This window comes from Phoca vitulina, unplaced genomic scaffold, assembly GCF_004348235.1.
Source record: "Phoca vitulina isolate PV1807 unplaced genomic scaffold, GSC_HSeal_1.0 scaffold2, whole genome shotgun sequence".
NCBI classification, from domain to species: Eukaryota; Metazoa; Chordata; class Mammalia; order Carnivora; family Phocidae; genus Phoca; species Phoca vitulina.
Genome location: NW_022589705.1, coordinates 81,492,163 through 81,509,283, shown reverse-complemented (window position 1 = coordinate 81,509,283; position 17,121 = coordinate 81,492,163). Strand labels below are relative to the sequence as shown.

At 49.5% G+C, this 17,121-nt stretch overlaps 3 protein-coding genes across 6 annotated transcripts in view; 2 read left to right on the top strand and 1 right to left on the bottom strand.

The window, feature by feature from the left end:
* Positions 1-9,901, top strand: part of DHDDS (dehydrodolichyl diphosphate synthase subunit) — a 29,531-nt gene extending 19,630 nt beyond the window's left edge. The window contains exons 7-8 of one of the 4 annotated variants that reach the window (XM_032390663.1): positions 117-224; positions 7,578-9,901. In XM_032390663.1, coding sequence (XP_032246554.1) covers positions 117-224; positions 7,578-7,817 — 348 coding nt within the window. In that variant the 3' untranslated portion in view covers positions 7,818-9,901. The remainder of the gene's footprint in view (positions 1-116; positions 225-7,577) is intronic. The other 3 variants (XM_032390646.1, XM_032390655.1, XM_032390637.1) reach the window with 3 other exon arrangements.
* A 45-nt stretch (positions 9,902-9,946) lies between these two features.
* Positions 9,947-10,904, bottom strand: LOC116623458. The gene has a single exon (XM_032390675.1). The coding sequence runs from the start codon at positions 10,877-10,879 to the stop codon at positions 9,956-9,958; it is 924 nt and encodes a 307-aa protein (XP_032246566.1). The 5' UTR covers positions 10,880-10,904; the 3' UTR covers positions 9,947-9,955.
* Positions 10,905-10,955: 51 nt separating this feature from the next.
* On the top strand, positions 10,956-14,907 carry HMGN2 (high mobility group nucleosomal binding domain 2). Its single transcript, XM_032390626.1, has 6 exons — positions 10,956-11,221; positions 12,222-12,266; positions 12,442-12,471; positions 12,816-12,866; positions 13,504-13,599; positions 14,057-14,907. The coding sequence occupies exons 1-6, from the start codon at positions 11,207-11,209 to the stop codon at positions 14,090-14,092; spliced, it is 273 nt and encodes a 90-aa protein (XP_032246517.1). The 5' UTR covers positions 10,956-11,206; the 3' UTR covers positions 14,093-14,907.
* Positions 14,908-17,121: the final 2,214 nt, after the last annotated feature.

The window sequence follows — 17,121 nt, the reverse complement described above, 5'->3', positions numbered from 1 at the left end:
TCATCTCTGGGCCCCTGGGTTGTGCTCATCCTGCTCCTTCTTTGGAAGCCTGACCAGGAATATGTTCCAGCAACATGCTGCTAAACTATCCTGTCTTCCTTCCCCCGCTTTCCCAGACTTCCCACTCCTGCTTGGTGTTCCAACCCGTTCTGTGGCCAGAATACACATTTTGGAACCTCTGTGAGGCCATCCTGCAGTACCAGATGAACCATAGCATGCTCCAGGTAAGAAAGAATTCAGGGCTGGTCTGACTGGATGTGATGGAAGAAAAGGTTAGCATCGATTGACCACCTACTACTTACACGAGGCACTTGCTAATAAGCATGTTAATGATGATAGTAGCTACTACTTGTTTACTATGTGTCAGGGACTGTGAACATTTTATAGGTACTATATCATTTAATGCTCCCAAGATCCCAATGACCTGGGTATTATCAGCCCCACTTGTGCAAGTGAATACATCGAAATTCTTTTGTTAAGGACACATAACCAATAAGAGACAGAACTAGGATTCAAGTTACATGTGTTTAATCTCTTTGCCTCAGAAACACAGGAAAGACTTCTCAGAGAGATTGGCCATTCCCTGACGGTATTAAACTAATAAAAGATTGTAGAAATGGAAGTATACAAAAGTCAAGCCTCTTCCAGAAGGGATTAAGAACAAAGTAGCACTGTCTTTCTATTATATAAAATATGTTCTGCCAACATTTGAAGTTCTTTCAGTTTTGATCACCACGTCTTGAAACAGGTTTTAATAGGAGGCAGAGTCACCTGCATCTGATTAGAATTCTTAATAATAATGGTAGTTTGTGTGGTGGTTAGTACGTTAGATGTTTTCAAGTAAGTTTTCTTACTTAACCCTTCCAGCAATCCCACAGGTTTGGTGTCTTCATTTTCCAAATCTGGAAACAGGGACAGAGTCACTGTCTCCAGGCCACAGACTTTTAAACCCAAAGCTGCTGCTGTTTTTTGAGTCTAGAAAGAAAATGGCCAGGAGGAAATAATGATTTAAGTCAGGGCTTCTTAATCTCTTTGGAGAATCTGATGAAAACTGTAGACCATCTCCCTAGAAAAATTGCACAGATCATTCTAACATATGGCGTTTTGCATAGAATTGTACTCATCACTGAAACGCTTAGACTACTACTGGGGGTTTACATAACCCCTGGAATCTGTCCATGAATCCCACATCCAGAACTCCTGGTATAAGTCAATCAAATCATGAAGCTTTGGTCATGTGCTTGGTCATTAGAATATGAAGAATTAAAAGAGGAAGTTCTGTTCAAGTGAAAGGAAAAACAGCAGAGTCTCAATTATCCACCATCGGTGAGGAATGAATATCAGATTTTTCCACATGACCAAAGCTCCTTTAAGAACCAAAATTTTTTTCTATCCTTTTTTGATGGAAAACTTTCTGAAATGTGTCTTGTACATAATCATTGCCACCTAGTATATACCAGGCACTCGCTAATAATGATGATGGCCACTGCCATCTTAAAGCCCTTCATTGGACAGGGATGCCCTTGAAGGGTGGGACTGTTTGCCCTAAGCTAGATGGTCCCCAAATACTTGGCTTTGGGATTTCGTGTGTATTTTTGTACATCCTCCGTCTCATTTTCTACCACCGTCAATGGCTAATTTTGACAGCATCCCTCTCCTCCTCTTCCTATTTACTGTTTTAAATCGGCTATAGGCAAGGAAACCAGTCAGTCGAGCTTGTTAGAAATAGGTCTATAAAGTGAGAGTAAACTGGCTCTGAAGCCCAGAGGATGTTGGTGCATGAGCTTTTGTGTATGGATATACTCTTATCTCTGACTTGGCTGCTCAGAAGCCTTTTATAGTAATTTCAGAGGACTTAACTTTCATTCATTGCATGAACATTTATTGAGTACCAAGTATGAATCAGAGACTACACTAAGCATAAGATTCCTACCTTCGTGGAGCTTATAGTCTTACTTGAGATAGATGATAAACAAGTAAACAAATATATAAGGTAATTTCAGACTGTAATAAGGCAGTGAAGAAAATAGAGTGATATACTAGAAAGTAATGAAGAAAGCAAGAGGTACTGCATAGAGCAGTCAAGGAAGGACTTTCCGAGGAGGTGGTTTTTAAGCCATGATATAAAAGATGAGAAGCAGCCAGATGTGTGAAAATCTGGGGGTAAAGAATCACTCTCTGCAACAGGAGCAGCAGTGTAAGGACACCGAGATCATCAAGTCTGGGTCTTGGAAGAACAAATGAAGAGGCCATCATGCAGGAGGGAGAAGGGTGTGAGATGAGGCTGGGTGGGAGTCAGGCCTCTGGTTATATAGGACCTTATGGGCCATGGTGACACGGCTGAAGAATTTTGATCAGAGGAATGACAGGATCTGATTTACATTTTGCAACAATCACCCAGGATTTTCAGGGAAGCGGGAGTCAGGGACCAAACTCCTACAGTAGTCCAGGTGAAAGGATGTGCCTCAGGGTCAGGTGGTGGCTGTAGGGAGGGGGAGGGTTGAGTGGACCGAGATGGGCAAAAACAAATGTTAAAAACAGAAACAAATGAAAGTAACTCTAAATTAATAATATAACCCCTAGAGAAGAGAATTCAGGTTATCTCAACATAGTTCTCTGACTATACATCTTTAGTGAGATATATTCTAAGGATAATACAAACTGAAAGGAAACTTAACCATTAAGAGGTTTTTGTTAGTGGTAATGTTGATGATGTAATTTTGAAACTCATGGATCTCAGAGGATAAAACAAATTGAGTACAAATATTAATGGTACTAGTAATCCAGATGTGTAAGTTTTGGCCTGGGTGGTTGGGTGGATGGTTCTGCTGTTTCCTGGGGTGAGGTGGGACATGTTTGAGGACAAGTATTAAGAGTCCCAATTTGTACTTGGGAATCCTATTTGCAAACATTTATCGAGTTCTTACCACATGTCAGGCATCCTTTACATGGATTCTATCTAGTGCTAGAAGGTTGATACCATGGTTATTGCCACCATTTTTAAAGTAAGGAAACCAAAGTTAAAACAGAGATGTCCTGAACCCTTTTTTCAGGGGGCCTCTTGGGGATCCTGGCCAGGCTTTATCTACCCAGGAGTCCTCAAAGCTCTGTTTCTAGAAATCTCAGCACCTCAGCAGAAGCACTAAGAGTAGATTCCAGATTAACAACATCCTCGCCAGTCTGGCCTCAGACCAGAGAGCTGGTCTTTCCAGTGTCTCCCTTTTATGTACCCTGTCTCATGACCAAACTAGACTTCATGGTTCCTTGTTCAGTTTCCTACCCTTCAGTTTCCAACCTCCATGTCTGTGTTCCCATCCCATTTCCCAAATTCCCATTGTTAAAATCTGAGCTGCTCTATCTCTAAGCCCAGCACAGTGTGTCTCTGTTCCTACAGGAAGCCAGGGCAGAAGGCAGGGGGGTAGCTTCTAGACCTAGAGTAACTCACTGGGATGAGCGGCCCTGGTGCAAGCTAAGGGAAGCAGGGACTCAGCTACAGGTTGGGGCTAGACCTTGGTATTTGAAGGGACCTTGGCAGTGTTCGGGTGATCACCCATCAGCTGTAGAAAATAGGGGCTGCTGGTAAAGCATGCAGTAAGACAGAGAGAACATCAGCAGGGGAGGGGTGGGTGGCAATGCAGAGCCACTGAGCCTCAGTTACAAGCTGCAGGAATGGAAGGTCCATGAGGGGTCACTGACGGAGATGACTAGTAAGTGTTTGGTCTGTCTCTTCGGTGAGAATGGTATCACAGAGGATATGTGTTCCCACTAAACTTCCTTTGATGCATTTGTCAGAGATGAAACGTGAGGCTAGGTCAGTCGACTGTTTTATTTCTATTTTATTTCTTCAGGTAGTCGCTGTCTTCTCCTTAGGAAAAGTTAAAAGCTTGAACTATTGTCTCCTACATTCCTGACTGAACCATGGTGTTGCCTGCTAATCCTGCTCATTCTGGGACTGACTGGCAATGACTTAACCCTGCAGAGTATTATTTTCCTCGTCTGTAAAATGAGAGGAGTGGTGTCAATAAGAATGCCTGCCTGGGGCGCCTAGGTGGCTCCGTGGGCTCAGGGTCCAACTCTTGATTTTGGCCCAGGTCTTAATCTCAGGGTTGTGAGTTCAAGCCCCACATTGGGCTCTGCACTGGGCATGGCGCCTACTTAAAAAAAAAAAAAAAGTCCTGCCTCACAGGTTTGTGATAGGGTGCAGTAAGCTAATACAGCAAAAGTGCTGAGGGCAGTGCTGGAACAGAATTCATCTTCAGAGAATCATGGCCAGTATCCTTTCCCGTGTGTGTCTCTGAGCTCTTAATCAGAGTCCTTCTGTCTCCAGAAAAGCCATAGGCTCAGAGCACCCTTTTCATCCTGTGCCAGTACAGTTCCCTAGGCAGGAGACCCTGGGGGTGCTTCAGTATGTGGTGTTTCTGGCAGAGGTAGCTGTCTCAGGCAGCCATCAGAAATGCATCCCCCATGCTACTCACCTGGGCACGTTGACTGCGGCAAATGGGGACTTACGGGAGGACTTGTCATTGGCTAATAAATGTTTTGTAACCAAATGCCTGCAGCCTCTCTCCAGGCCCAGACAGTGTAGCGGAGGACTTGAGGATTTATGTACTGGAGGGGCTGTTAACATCTTGCTCCCTAATTCTACTGAGGAGAGAACAAGAGCAGAGAGGCTTAATGCTCAGGAGAGGTTTAGATGAATAGGGCAGAGCCCCATTTCTCAAAGCAAGCTCCATGGAGCCCTTGCACCAAGATGGCATGAGGTCTGTATAAAAAGTCTCTAAGGAAATTATTAATACCCACACCTGATTAGTCATTAAAAGGGAAAGTAGGGGCGCCTGGGTGGCTCAGTCGTTAAGCGTCTGCCTTCGGCTCAGGTCATGATCCCAGGGTCCTGGGATCGAGCCCCGCATCAGGCTCCCTGCTCCGCGGGAAGCCTGCTTCTCTCTCTCCCACTCCCCCTGCTTGTGTTCCCTCTCTCACTGTGTCTCTCTGTCAAATAAATAAATCTTAAAAAAAAAAAAAGGGAAAGTAGACAGTATGGTCAGGGAGAGAGAAATTGATTGTTAGGACTTCTTGAGCCTGGATTTTCTGAGGCTGAATACCTGAGAAGACTTAAAACACGTCTGAAATGTGGAGGTAGATCCAGACCATGTGGAGGCTGGATAGACAGGCATTTATATGCACTGGTTCCCCACGCCACCCCTACAAAGCGCAGCTTATCCAGAGACACATTTCCCATAGGTCTCTCAAGAAGCTACCTTAGTGGAGAAACCAGTGGAACTTCAGCCTGCTGTGACCTAGGCCCTCCCCACCTCAGCTTCAGTGTCCTTATCTGTACAATGGGGAGGCTGGGTAGATGGTCTTTAGGAGCTCCCCTGGCTCTGTCATCCTAACAGTGAATCTGATTCCTGGCAATTAGGGGCCAGGCCCTCCCTTGACTGCAGCCTCCCTGCCCGGCACTCAGTCTGGGGATGCCATCAGAAGAAGCCTGAGCCTCAGAGAGTGACTTTAAGCAGCTCCATGTTTCCTCCCTCTGTGGCTGAGTACTCCCCTCCTTTCTGTCCTGCCAGTACTTACCTACTTGGCTTTGTCCACAAGCAGTGGTAAGAGAAGAGCAGCTGACCGTGAATAGCCAACCACCAAGTTGACCATTCATTTTCTCATTTTTCCTCAAGCCACCCATTGTGCAGAGGACTCACTCTGGCCTGGTCAAGCTCTTCCATCAATTCCATGTGTCTTTGCCGTTATTCCCACTGCCTGATATTCTCCTCCCCCCATACACCCCACCTTTATCCAAATCCTCCCTGTTGGTTAAAACCCAGCTCAAATTCCGCCTGTCCATGAGGTGTCACTGTTTCTTGATCATCATCAGTGACAATGTCTCTCTTCTCTGAGCTCTGTGTCCTCATCGGCCCATAAGCACGTGGATTGCTGAGACCATATCCTCCATATCCTGTACATCATACCCTAGTAAGGTCCTGTACACAAAACCCAGGGTTCCTCCTTCCGCCCAAGGCCAGGAAGAAGCCCTTCCAGCAAGATGGAAGGCCTTCACAGTGACTTCTCAAACCCTTCTAGTCTTCATAGCTCCATGTGTGAGCTCATCACCCTAGCAGAAGAGTGCCCTTGAATGCCTGGGTTCATACAGGAGCCTAGGGAGGGATTTTCCAGAATTTCCTTTTGTCATCTTTATTCATGCAGTAAACCTTGATTGCTGAGAGACCCTAGCAAATCATTTCCCTACTCTGAATTTCCATGTCTGTCTCCAAAAGATAAAAAGTAGCTGCACTGAGAGGGTCAAGTGCTTGTGCATGTGTAAGATACTCTTTAAGGGGGGAAGGTGGAGCAATCCAGGTTTACAGGCTGAGTAGGACACAGGTACACAAATACTGTACTACAAGGTAGAATGTGGTAAGGGTCATCAGGGTATAGAAGGCCAACTTAGTGGCAAAGTGTAGTTTCTTACACGTGGAATAGGTTTGGCAGGAGGAGCTCTGGAGCCAAGGCTCCATATCCAGTCAGGATGGCCTTGGTCTGGCTCCGGGGGGATTTTCCCCTCACCAGGAGCTTCCTCCCTGCCCTCCTAGGGCCACCTGGTCAGTCAGTTGAGTATTTCACATGTACAGGGCGCCCAAAGTGCCAGAGAGGAAACGCCACACGGTCTCTGCCTTCTGGGAGTTTATGGTTTGTCTGGAGATACACAAGCGAATGAGAAGTGCTGCCAGGGAGCACGATCCCTTCCCTGGTGTCAGAGCTGGTTCCAGGAGCCCTGAGCACTCGAGCAAGCCTTCACGTGCTTTATTTTCTAACAGAAGAAGTGGCCTATGGACACTAACACCTATTCTACTCGGTAGAATGCAGTAAGTGGCTTAAGAGAGCCGAACCTGTTTCTCACCACGTTCCTAGGAGGATCATTTGCTGGAAGAGTCAGGCCGGTCTCCCTACAGGAGGCAAGTCTGGAGCCAAACTCGGAAAAATAGTTGAGGGGGTTGGGAGGATGGCACCCTTAGAATGACCCAGGAAGCCAAAGGAGGTGACCCATTGGCCGTGCCCCAGGCAGGAATAGGACCTTCTTTGCAGCAGAGAATAGACAATAACTTGTGAAATTGCTGTTTCTGTGTGAGAGCCTGCTAATATGCGAGAGAGGGTTTTGCATATATTATCTCTAATCCTTAAAACCACTCTACAAGGTAGACACAACCCCCACTTTACAGATGAAGAAATGAGGTTAGGAGAGGATTTGCCCAAAGCCACAAAGCTAGTTGGTGGGGGAACCAGAAGTCAGACCCACGTTCACCTGGTTCCCTTCCAAGTGTGAGCCTGAGAAGAATTTCAAGAAAGACAGAGGCTCCCACCCAAAACAAACCAAGATGGACCCAGAACTGCCAGCTGCCGGGCCTCTGCCTCACGGGCGCCCCCCCCTGCACAGCCACTCCCAAGCTCTTCCTGATCTGGTACAAACTCCCCATTGTTCCACTTAACTTGGCCCGCCTGGTGCCCCACCCCCTACCTCCTTCATCCCATTTCCACTCACACCTAAAAATGATCTCCCCACCCCGACCCCCACTTTTCTCTAGCAGAAGGCCCGAGACATGTATGCAGAGGAGCGGAAGAGGCAGCAGCTGGAGAGGGACCAGGCTGCAGTGACAGAGCAGCTGCTGCAAGAGGGGCTCCAGGCCAGTGGGGATGCCCAGCTCCGACGGACGCACTTGCACAAACTCTCAGCCAGACGGGAAGAGCGGGTCCAAGGCTTCCTGCAGGCCTTGGAACTCAAGCGGGCTGACTGGCTGGCACGTCTGGGCACTGCATCAGCCTGAGTGAGGCTGGCCTCCTGCCACTTTGCCCTGCCCTCTGCCTCCAGGGCCCCACTCCCCTCTCTTTTCTTGGTGAAAGGCGCCTCCCTCCTAATGATGAATTGTGTTTCCTTTGCTTGGCAGGGGAGCCCCAGAGGCCAGGTCTGCTGGTCGTAGATACACCTTTTGGACTGCCTGGGACAGTGGCCCCTGGGGAGGGTTGAGGTGCGAGTCTCCCACGAGTACAGTAAAGCCAGCTCTGGTCACCCGTAGGTTTGGAGAGCGGGGAGCCCCAGGTCTTTGCTGCCTGTTCCTTCCGTCTCTGCCACCTCTTCGTGTGCTCCTAGATGCACTTTATTTTTTTACCAGCACATCCTTCAACACACAATTTCAGGGCAGAGGTCTCCCCAAAACCCTAGCCCTTTACCCTTCCATCTTAACCTTCTACCCGACTTTGACAAAAGATTTGGCTCCACCTTGGATCTGCTGGTAAATAGCTAATAGGCAGCCAGCGTTATTTGGGAAGGAAGAGGAGGGAGAGACAGAAAGAAAATTTGCCCATCTGCTGCTCCTCCCCCTGGGCTCTCCACCTGGGATTTGCTATTGAATCTCTACCCCCTCCCACCACACAGTACTGATTGCTCACTGAAAGGCTCAGCGCCCCCAATGGCGCGCGGAAGCCAGGCGGGTGATTACAATCCAATTACCTATTGTCGACTCAGCCCACACAAGCTTTTCTCCTCCTCTTGCAGGGCATGGGGCCAGGCTCCACGCCCCTGTGAGACCAGCCCCCTCCATGACTACAGGGTAACAGAAGGGCCTGTAGGCCCTGGTGAATCTAATCCACCACAGGCCTCCTTCCCTGGAACGCGTCACAGGACCCAGAGCACAGAAACAAGCACTTCTCCCAACTGACTGACTGCTGTCCTCACCATCTCAGACTCTGCTTCCTACCGCCTGAGTCTTTGAGCCTTCTCTGTTCTTGACCTGGCCCCCTAAGTAGCCCCTGAGACTGATTTATTCTCAGCGCAGCGGAGTCTCCGCTTCTTAGGGCCAACACTGCCCAGCAGGGAGAAGAGGACCAAGTCAAGGGCCATGTCCTTTCCCTTACCTCTCCCTGCCAGGCCTTGCTGCAGAGCTGCTGAGAGGATTAGTGCCTTTGAAGGGCTGTCTGCCTGAGCAGCTCTGCTTCAGGTGCCCGGAGCAGCAAGCACCAGCCTTTAACACCAGCCAAACACCACTCTGTTTAGTCTTCCCATTTTACTTTCTGTGAACTGTTTCCCCAGCACCTCCCTCTAGGGGAGAGGTGGGGTCTTGCAAGCAGTGCTCCCAGCAGTCTTTAAACCCCTAACTTCCCTGTATTCCAGTCTCCTCTTCCCCTTCCTGTGCCAGGATACCTGGCACAAGAGACCCATTGGCCATCATCCCTGCTCCCAGAATCAGGCAGAAATGCCAGACACTGCGATTGAGAAGCCAATCAATGCACCCTTTGGCAAGCCCCCCACACACACCTGGCATTCCCCACAACCAATCCCTGGCACAGGGTTCCCAGAGAGCAGGTGCTGTACATTTTCCAGCTTTACAATGGGGCTGTTGACAGCCTTAATTAGGGAGGCATGAATTATGCGGCTATAATGCAGAGCCCTACAATTAAGGCGGGAATGAGGGGCTGGAGGCAACAAACGGAATCTGCCCAGTGAGCCTGGCTATTGAGTCCTGTCTCCGTTCTGTGTCTGACTTTCCCTAATATGACTCAGGTATAGCAGAGATGATTAACGGAGCTGGTGTCTCTCTTTGGCTTTAGGTCCTGTATCCTGGAGAAGGTACACAGAGTGGGATGGGTAGGGGCTGAGGGACCACTACTGCCAAGGTGCAGGAGCTGCAAATAGTTGATAGGGACTCATTGTGATTGCTTTCTACCCGCAGGATTTGTACAAACCGGCTCAACCCTTGCCTCAGGAAAGTAGGTGGGACCTATTTAAATGTCCTCTTACCTGTGAGCCAGTCCCCCACTTGAGGATATTGTGTTCTTGTGTTCTCCTGGGTTTCAAATAGAATTTTAAAAATTCTTTCTTAGATGTAAAACTTGGCTACAAACAGTACAACAGAAGAACGCCTGGTTTTGCGGCTGCAATTGTCTGCCCTTCCTCAGGTGCGCTTGGCTACCTCCAGGATCCCCAGCTTTGGGAAAGTGCGGGGTGGGGGAGCCAGTGGAAAAGCCCTTTTGCCATCGCAACACCTGTTCCTCTACTTGTTTCCTGATCCCCGGTCGCTTTCCTCCACCCTCCTTGTCCTCCCGCAAGTGAGAGGAAGCCAGCCTGCCAGTGTGGAAGGAGGGATTTCGCCAGCTGCGTTTGCAGCGCCCGGGCTTGGTGGCCGCGTCGGGTGGGGGCAGCTGAGCTTGATGTCTCCAGAGCGGGTGGAGCGTAGGGGGAGGGGAGTGCTAGTAGGCCTAGGCGGCTGCTCTCCATCATTCTGTGGCGGGGTTCCGAGGTTCGGGAATACAGGGACCTAAGGGAGCCCCTCGACAGGCTTTGAGGTGGGGGGGCTTCGTTGGCATTTGGGGAGGCGGCCGAGAAGCGGGTGCTGAAAGGACAGCTCCTACCTGCCCCACTGCACCCGAAAGGGACCTCTGCGTGTAAAGTCTCCCCCCCTCGAACCCCCACCCCACCTCGAGCGGAACGCCTTCCAGGTGAGGAGCACGAGAGGATTCCTCGGAGTGGCAGCTTGGAAGGATGCACGTCCGGCTGCGCCAAGCTGGCTTCCCCGCTCTTTCCCCACTTCAGCGTCCGCCTTGGCCCTGGGAATTGCAGCTTGTGCCTCCACGCCGCGCGCTTCCTCCCGCCTCTGGCGGAGAAGGGCGGTGCGGCCAGGCCTCGAAAACCCTTCTTCTGGGGCCCCCAGCGGGAACAGGAAGGAAAGCGGCCGAGATGCGCCCTAAGTGTCGCATGGCTTGGAGAAGTGGGTAGCTGGGTTGCATAAGGTGGAAGGAACTTGGTAGTTTGCAAAAGCCAGCTCTTGGCGGGAGCCGAAACGCAGAGCCCGCCGACTCGCACACACACACACCCCCCCTCGTTTATTGCCATCGACGCGCGCCTCCCCCCACTGCGCCCCCACCCCCTAGGCGCGCCGCCGTCTCGCGCGCCCTTCCCCCGTACCCCCCTCCTCACTCCCTCCAGAGGAGGTGAGTTTAAACCCCGCCCACGTGACCCCAGCTGGGCCAATGAGCGGCGGCGGGAGGTGAAATCCGGTTCTAACCGGTCCGGGGCTCCCAGCGCTATAAAAACTTTATAAACCCCCCGGAGCCCGAGCAGTGTGAAGAAGAAGAGGCGAGAACGACCCCCGGACCGGCCAAAGCCCGCGCGCCGCTGCATCCCCGCGTCCAGCGCTTACGTCCCGCCGCCGTCGCCACCATGCCCAAGAGAAAGGTACGTGGCGCGAGGGCCCCAGGCGCTGGGCCGCCACTACCGCCGCCACTACCGCTGCTGCCGCCGCCGCCGCTTCCCCGGCTTCGGGACGCGAGCATCGGCGCCGGGCTGGAGCAGGCTCAGACGCCCTGCACAGGGGCTCGAGGCGGTGTCAGGCTGCCCCCGGCTAACCCTGCGCGTCTCGGCTGCCCGCGGGCGCCAGAGGCCATATTGGAGGAGCGGCGGCCGCGGCGGGAGGAGCCATGTTGGCGGCTGTTTATCCCGCTCCCCTCGGGTTCGACGTGCCCGCCCCGCGCCCCCTCCCCCATCGCCGTGCCCCCTCCCCTCCCCGCGGGCGGGCAATTCAAACCCGAAAGGGCGGGAAGGCGGCGCTCGGGCTTGGCGGGCGGGGGAGCGCGCTGCCGCCAAAAAACCGCCGCCGTGAGGGGGCGGGGCCCGTGTCCCTTGGGGCGGGGCTTCGCTGTGTGGCCCCGCCTCCGCCCACGGCCCCGGCGCACGGGACTCGCGCCGGTACGCGCCGCTGCCGCCCACGAGTTCCCCCGGCTGCGCGCGCCTCCAGTCTCCCGCCCTCGACGGCTGCCATGGTAACGGCGCCCGGGCCCCGCCTCCGGAGGGGTTTGTTTGCACCATCTGCAGCTGTTGCTTCTGCCTGGCGCGGCGGCGAGGGCTGCGCTCCTCCGCGCTCCTCGCTCCGGTTTAGCGCGCGCTGCCCCGGGCGGCTTGGCGGAGGCTCCCGGCCGGCTGGGGCTCAGACGCCTGCCTTTACTGCGCGCTTTGGGCCATTTCGGGCGTGATGCTTGCATAGAGGAGCAGTCAGATCTTTGAGCACTTCGGGCATTTTCGTAGGAGCTGGGGATGCTAAAACCGGAAGATTTGTATGGAAAAGTTGTGTGCAAGACTTCCCCCTTCGGTTTTTTTCCTTAGGACCGTTACGCTTAGTGAGTCCTTCAGAATTGCCTTAGAAGCTACAACTTCCTTAGGCTTTGTTTGTCTTTTATAGGCTGAAGGGGATGCTAAAGGAGATAAAGCCAAGGTGAAGGATGAGGTGAGTCTTAAAAAGCTTTGGGACTCCTTTGCTGGCAGTTAACCACACCTCTAGTCCCAAATTTCCCTAAGCTTTCTGCACTTCCAGTAGTCTAGACCAAACTCATGAGAAAATTTCTTACCTTTTGATTTTTTTAACTGTCCTATTTTTAATCTTTTTTTTTTTCTTTTAATAGCCACAGAGAAGATCTGCAAGGTTATCTGCTGTAAGTGTCTGCTATTAAATTATGTTTATCCCTGAAACTAAAAAGCATTAAAAATTTCCTTTGTTTCCCGTGGGTTATGGTTAGTGGCTGCTTTTGAATGATCTACTATCTTGTGGGCTCTCCTGTTTGATATTTGCTGGTTCTGAAATTCTGGTGGCTGTAGCCAAAGTGGGACACCTTGGTGTGTTACTTAAATGGGTTCCTGAAGATAGGAAACTCCAGCGGAAAGCCAACTCCAGAAGCTTTACGAAAAAGAAGAAACTTTTTTTGTGCCAGTGGTACTGTGGTTTGGCAGTGGGTTGTTTTCATACTAATGTTCTCTTTCTCTCTCCCTGAAATAAAAGAAACCTGTTCCTCCAAAGCCAGAGCCCAAGCCTAAAAAGGCCCCTGCAAAGGTGAGTGGAACTGAGAGACCAGGGTGCTTCTCGGAGTTGCATAAAGCTGTGTGGTTTCCCACGTTGCTGACAGTTCTGCTGTATAATGGCTTCATCCATTGACACAGACTTGATATGAGAAAGTTACTTGGACTGGGCCTTAAACTTATGTTGGAATTGGTCGTTTTCACAGTATGAGGTCTGTCCTTCAGTGCCTTAATTCAGCACAATGACGACCCCGTTTACAGATTAGAATCCCTATTATTTTGATAGCTTGCCTTATTTATCTCTGACATTTGTAGTACTGGTTTTCTAACCAAGAACTCTATCATCAGGATAACAATAATTGAACAACAAGGTCCTGGGTGGGGGGGGAGGGTAGTCATCAGTTTACAGAAGATTGTACATTTAAAACCCAAGTATTCAAGGCGCTGTTTTCTTCTATTTACAGTCGAATAAAAACTTGTTTGCTAAAGACCACAGCAAATGATAATTTGGCCTTGTTTTGATCCGTTTTTATTGATGGGGGAGGGTTTATAGTTTGTGTATGTGTTATCTTTGATAAACAATCCTGTGTCATACAGAATTTTGCAGACCATACCCTGCTAATGCAAAATTAGAAGAAACTACTCTATTTTTTCTCGCTTCCCCTTTTTAGAAGGGAGAGAAGGTACCCAAAGGGAAAAAGGGGAAAGCTGATGCTGGCAAGGATGGGAATAACCCTGCAGAAAACGGAGATGCCAAAACAGACCAGGTACAACTGCTCTTTCACTTTTTGTGAAGTTGGCTCTGAGTCAGTTACCGATCCCAAAAGCTTTTAGTACCTTTCTCCTGCGTCTGTATCGCCCAAGTCTGCTTTTCAGTCCAGAGTTTGCTTATGGTTTTTCCATTAGCTTAAATTCTGGGTTCTTAAAGTCTCTGCCATCCAATAACGGGCACTGTAGTGTGAGCTCCGTGTCCCAAGCTCACGCTACACCATAGAGTTTTCAAGCTGGGGATAAACTCCCCTTCTAATGCTAATGTGCCCCTTTCCCTGATGGTACAGTGAGGTCCAGAGGGAAAGTTACCAAGTTATTCTCAAAACAAGGACTGCGTCTTGAAGGATCTAAAATCTGAACTTGGGTGTGGGAGCAAAGTAGTGCTAGGGATGGGATGGGAATGAAAATAGCGTCCAATCTATAGGTGGTAACGTATTAATGTTTTTCTTCCAGGCACAGAAAGCTGAAGGTGCTGGCGATGCCAAGTGAAGTGTGTGCATTTTTGATAACTGTGTACTTCTGGTGACTGTACAGTTTGAAATACTATTTTTTATCAAGTTTTATAAAAATGCAGAATTTTGTTTTACTTTTTTTTTAAGCTATGTTGTTAGCACACAGAACACTTCATTGTTTTGGGGGAAGGGCATATGTCACTAATAGAGTATCTCCAAAGCTAGATTGATAAAAGGGGAAAAACACCTTTCCCTTCTAGTTTTGAGAAACTTCCTCTTGGCTCCCAGGAGGAGGGATTCCTTGATGTTGACACACATGAGCCGCCTTGGCACAAACCCCTCGGTGGTGTGGAAAAACTAAAACTCATTTTTTTATGTCTTCTTCTCCCTCTCTGCCTTCAACATAGACTTGACTCCCTTAAACCCAGAGACCTGTTGGAACCTGACACCCAAGACATGGTTCCCAGTATGTCAGGCAATCTGGACTTTACAGTGTCACCACTGAGATGGCGTCCCTCAAAAAAGTTCCTTTTTTAGCTCGTGGATCTTCAGATTGATAATTCTGCCATTTTCATTTCATTTCCTGAAAGTCAGGGTCGGCTTGTGAAAAGTTGTTAAACAACATGCTAAATGTGAACTGTCAACCCTCACTCTAAACTTTCCCTGTTCAGAGCATCACATGAAGACTTCATTGGGTTTTATAGTGGCTTTCTGATTTTGGTAGTCCATTGAAGAAGGGAGTTTGAAAGTTGTTGTATACTGTTAACGATCGTTTGCCCATGTCCTGCCTGAAATACCATGATTGTTTATGAAAAGTATCTTTAATAAAGCTGGATACAGTTTGGCTTGGAATGCTGCCTCTAATCTTTTCCCAGGAGTGGGGGAGCCTGGTTTCTCCAGGTCTCTTGGGACAGGATGCATTCTGGTGTGAGGTGTAGAGGTTTCAGGTACAGCCGTTCTGGTCTCAAGTCCGTCTGTAGAACACAGTGCTAGGTGCAGTTAGGAAAGATCCCTGGAGTGGACTGGTGAGAGGCCAGGAGCAGAGGAGTGATTTCTGTACTTGGTTATGCAGCATTACCTGAAGTCTATTTTTAAAGGCAGAGTTTGGGTAGGTCTGAGGTGTTGGCCTGGTAGTGGACAGCAGAAGAGCCTTTCCACTTCATTCACACTTAAAATCTCTATAAAACTAGAAAGTTAGGTCCAACTATAGTCTTTGTGTCAGGAAAAAATGCTTCTGTGTCTGTATACAATTGGCCATAAGATGTGTTAGACTGATGGGCACTCCCTTAAGCAGGCCTGCAAGTCTTCTGTGAATTGATTAAATTCTTGTCCTTGCTGGTAACTGCTCTAGCTCCAAAACCAGAGCTGTTAATGGAGACTTTCTGATTGCTTCAGTTTAGGGACCCTGCAGTGAAGCACCTTTTCTCCAGAGGAAGGAGCAAGAAGTTAGCTCTTAGGAAAGAGAACTTGTAATAAATTGATGCTTGCCATTTGAATGTGCTTTCACAGGTCACCTCAATCGTTTGGGAGAAATAAAGGGGCAACACAAGTGTTAACACCCTTTTTATGTGTGAGGAAATGAGCTCAGATGAAGAAACTTCGGGGTTCTGTATACATACAGTGAGTAGCAGAGTCAGGGTTCAAACTCCCAGCTTTATTTAAAAATAACTTCTGACTTCTGTTTGGGGTACCTTTTGGATAATTTGTCCACTTAGGCAATTTGTAGCCACTTGCTTTCTCTATTGCTGAAATTGTTCTAGGTGGTACACTCTTAATTTTTAGTCAGAGGGCAGCGTCCTCTGCAGAGTGGGATGGTATAGCTGTGAGGGAGACGGCAGCTTGGTATTTGAGCAGAAGTTGCAGAATTTGAGAAAGCCACAGCTGGGGTTACTTTAATCAGTGTTTGTAGGACTTCAGATTCAGTTAAATGTGTTGAGCTGTGGACCATGCTAGGAGCTCAGCCAAAGGCTCTTAATTTTTGTGTCAAGAATTAGGTGTTTTGCCCCCATTTTACAGTTAAAACACGTGAAGTGACTGGCTGAGGTTAAACCCAGTAGTAACCCTCTCTTCCTGTTACTTAGGAATTAGGATGAGTAGGGTGAGCTTGAACATTGTTTTTCTTTCATGGGAAATATTTGCTGATGGGACTAGCCGTGGACCATGGGAGTACCTGGGCTTACAGACCAAGAAACCAATCCGGAAAACAGGGTAAGACTAAGCCAGCCATAATCATGCTCTGTGCCAGCCCTGACCCGAACGAAGTCTGATGATAAAATGGATTTCCTTCCCCTGGCCCTGTCTCCAAGCCCATTTTATCCCATCTCTGGGGAGCAGTCACCATAACCTGTATTAGAATGGATGTTCTGGCCTCTAAGTAAAATAAAATAAAATGGCTTAAACAGGAGAAAGATCGATCTCGCTAAGAGAAGTCCTGAGGTAAGGTGGTTCTCAGTACCCAGCTGTTTCTTTCCAACTTTTCTGCCCTGTTGTCCTCGGCATGTTGTCCAACCACCCCACCTCCCAAGTCAGCTGCTCCAGGCCTCAACTTGACACTCTGGTGTCCAGAGGCAGAAGACCTGTTTCTCCTGAAGAGAATTTCCCAGAAGCCTCTCAGCAACCCGAGTTTCTTTGGGCAGAACTGGACTGCCTGCCTGCTCCTAAACCAATCATGGTGAGAGGGATGAAACCACAGATTCTGTTTAGGATTCACCAGAGTTGCTGGAATTAAATGGGGGCTGGGCGGGGGAGAGGGGGTGGGAGATGACAGAAGAGGACAGGTGCCATGAGTGGCCAGCCGCCACCCGGCTCGGGGCCCGTGGTGTCTCCAGGCCTCCCCGGGCCTGGCTTCACTGCAGCATCTGCTGAGCACGAGCCCAAAGTAGAACTAGAATTTGCATTAAAAATTCACCATTTTAGGGGTGCCTGGGTGGCTTAGTCGTTAAGCGTCTGCCTTCGGCTCAGGTCATGATCCCAGGGTGCTGGGATCGAGCCCCACGTCAGGCTCCCTGCTCAGTGGGAAGCCTGCTTCTTGCTCTCCCACTCCCCCTGCTTGTGTCCCCTCTCTCG

Excerpts from the sequence above, each read along its gene's own strand:
- LOC116623458 (XM_032390675.1), bottom strand. The coding sequence starts at position 10,879 with ATGGCAATAAACGAGGGGGGGTGTGTGTGTGTGCGAGTCGGCGGGCTC.
- HMGN2 (XM_032390626.1), top strand. Across the intron at positions 12,472-12,815 it reads GATCTGCAAGGTTATCTGCT|AAACCTGTTCCTCCAAAGCC; the intron begins GTAAGTGTCTGC and ends CTGAAATAAAAG. Across the intron at positions 12,867-13,503 it reads CTAAAAAGGCCCCTGCAAAG|AAGGGAGAGAAGGTACCCAA; the intron begins GTGAGTGGAACT and ends TCCCCTTTTTAG.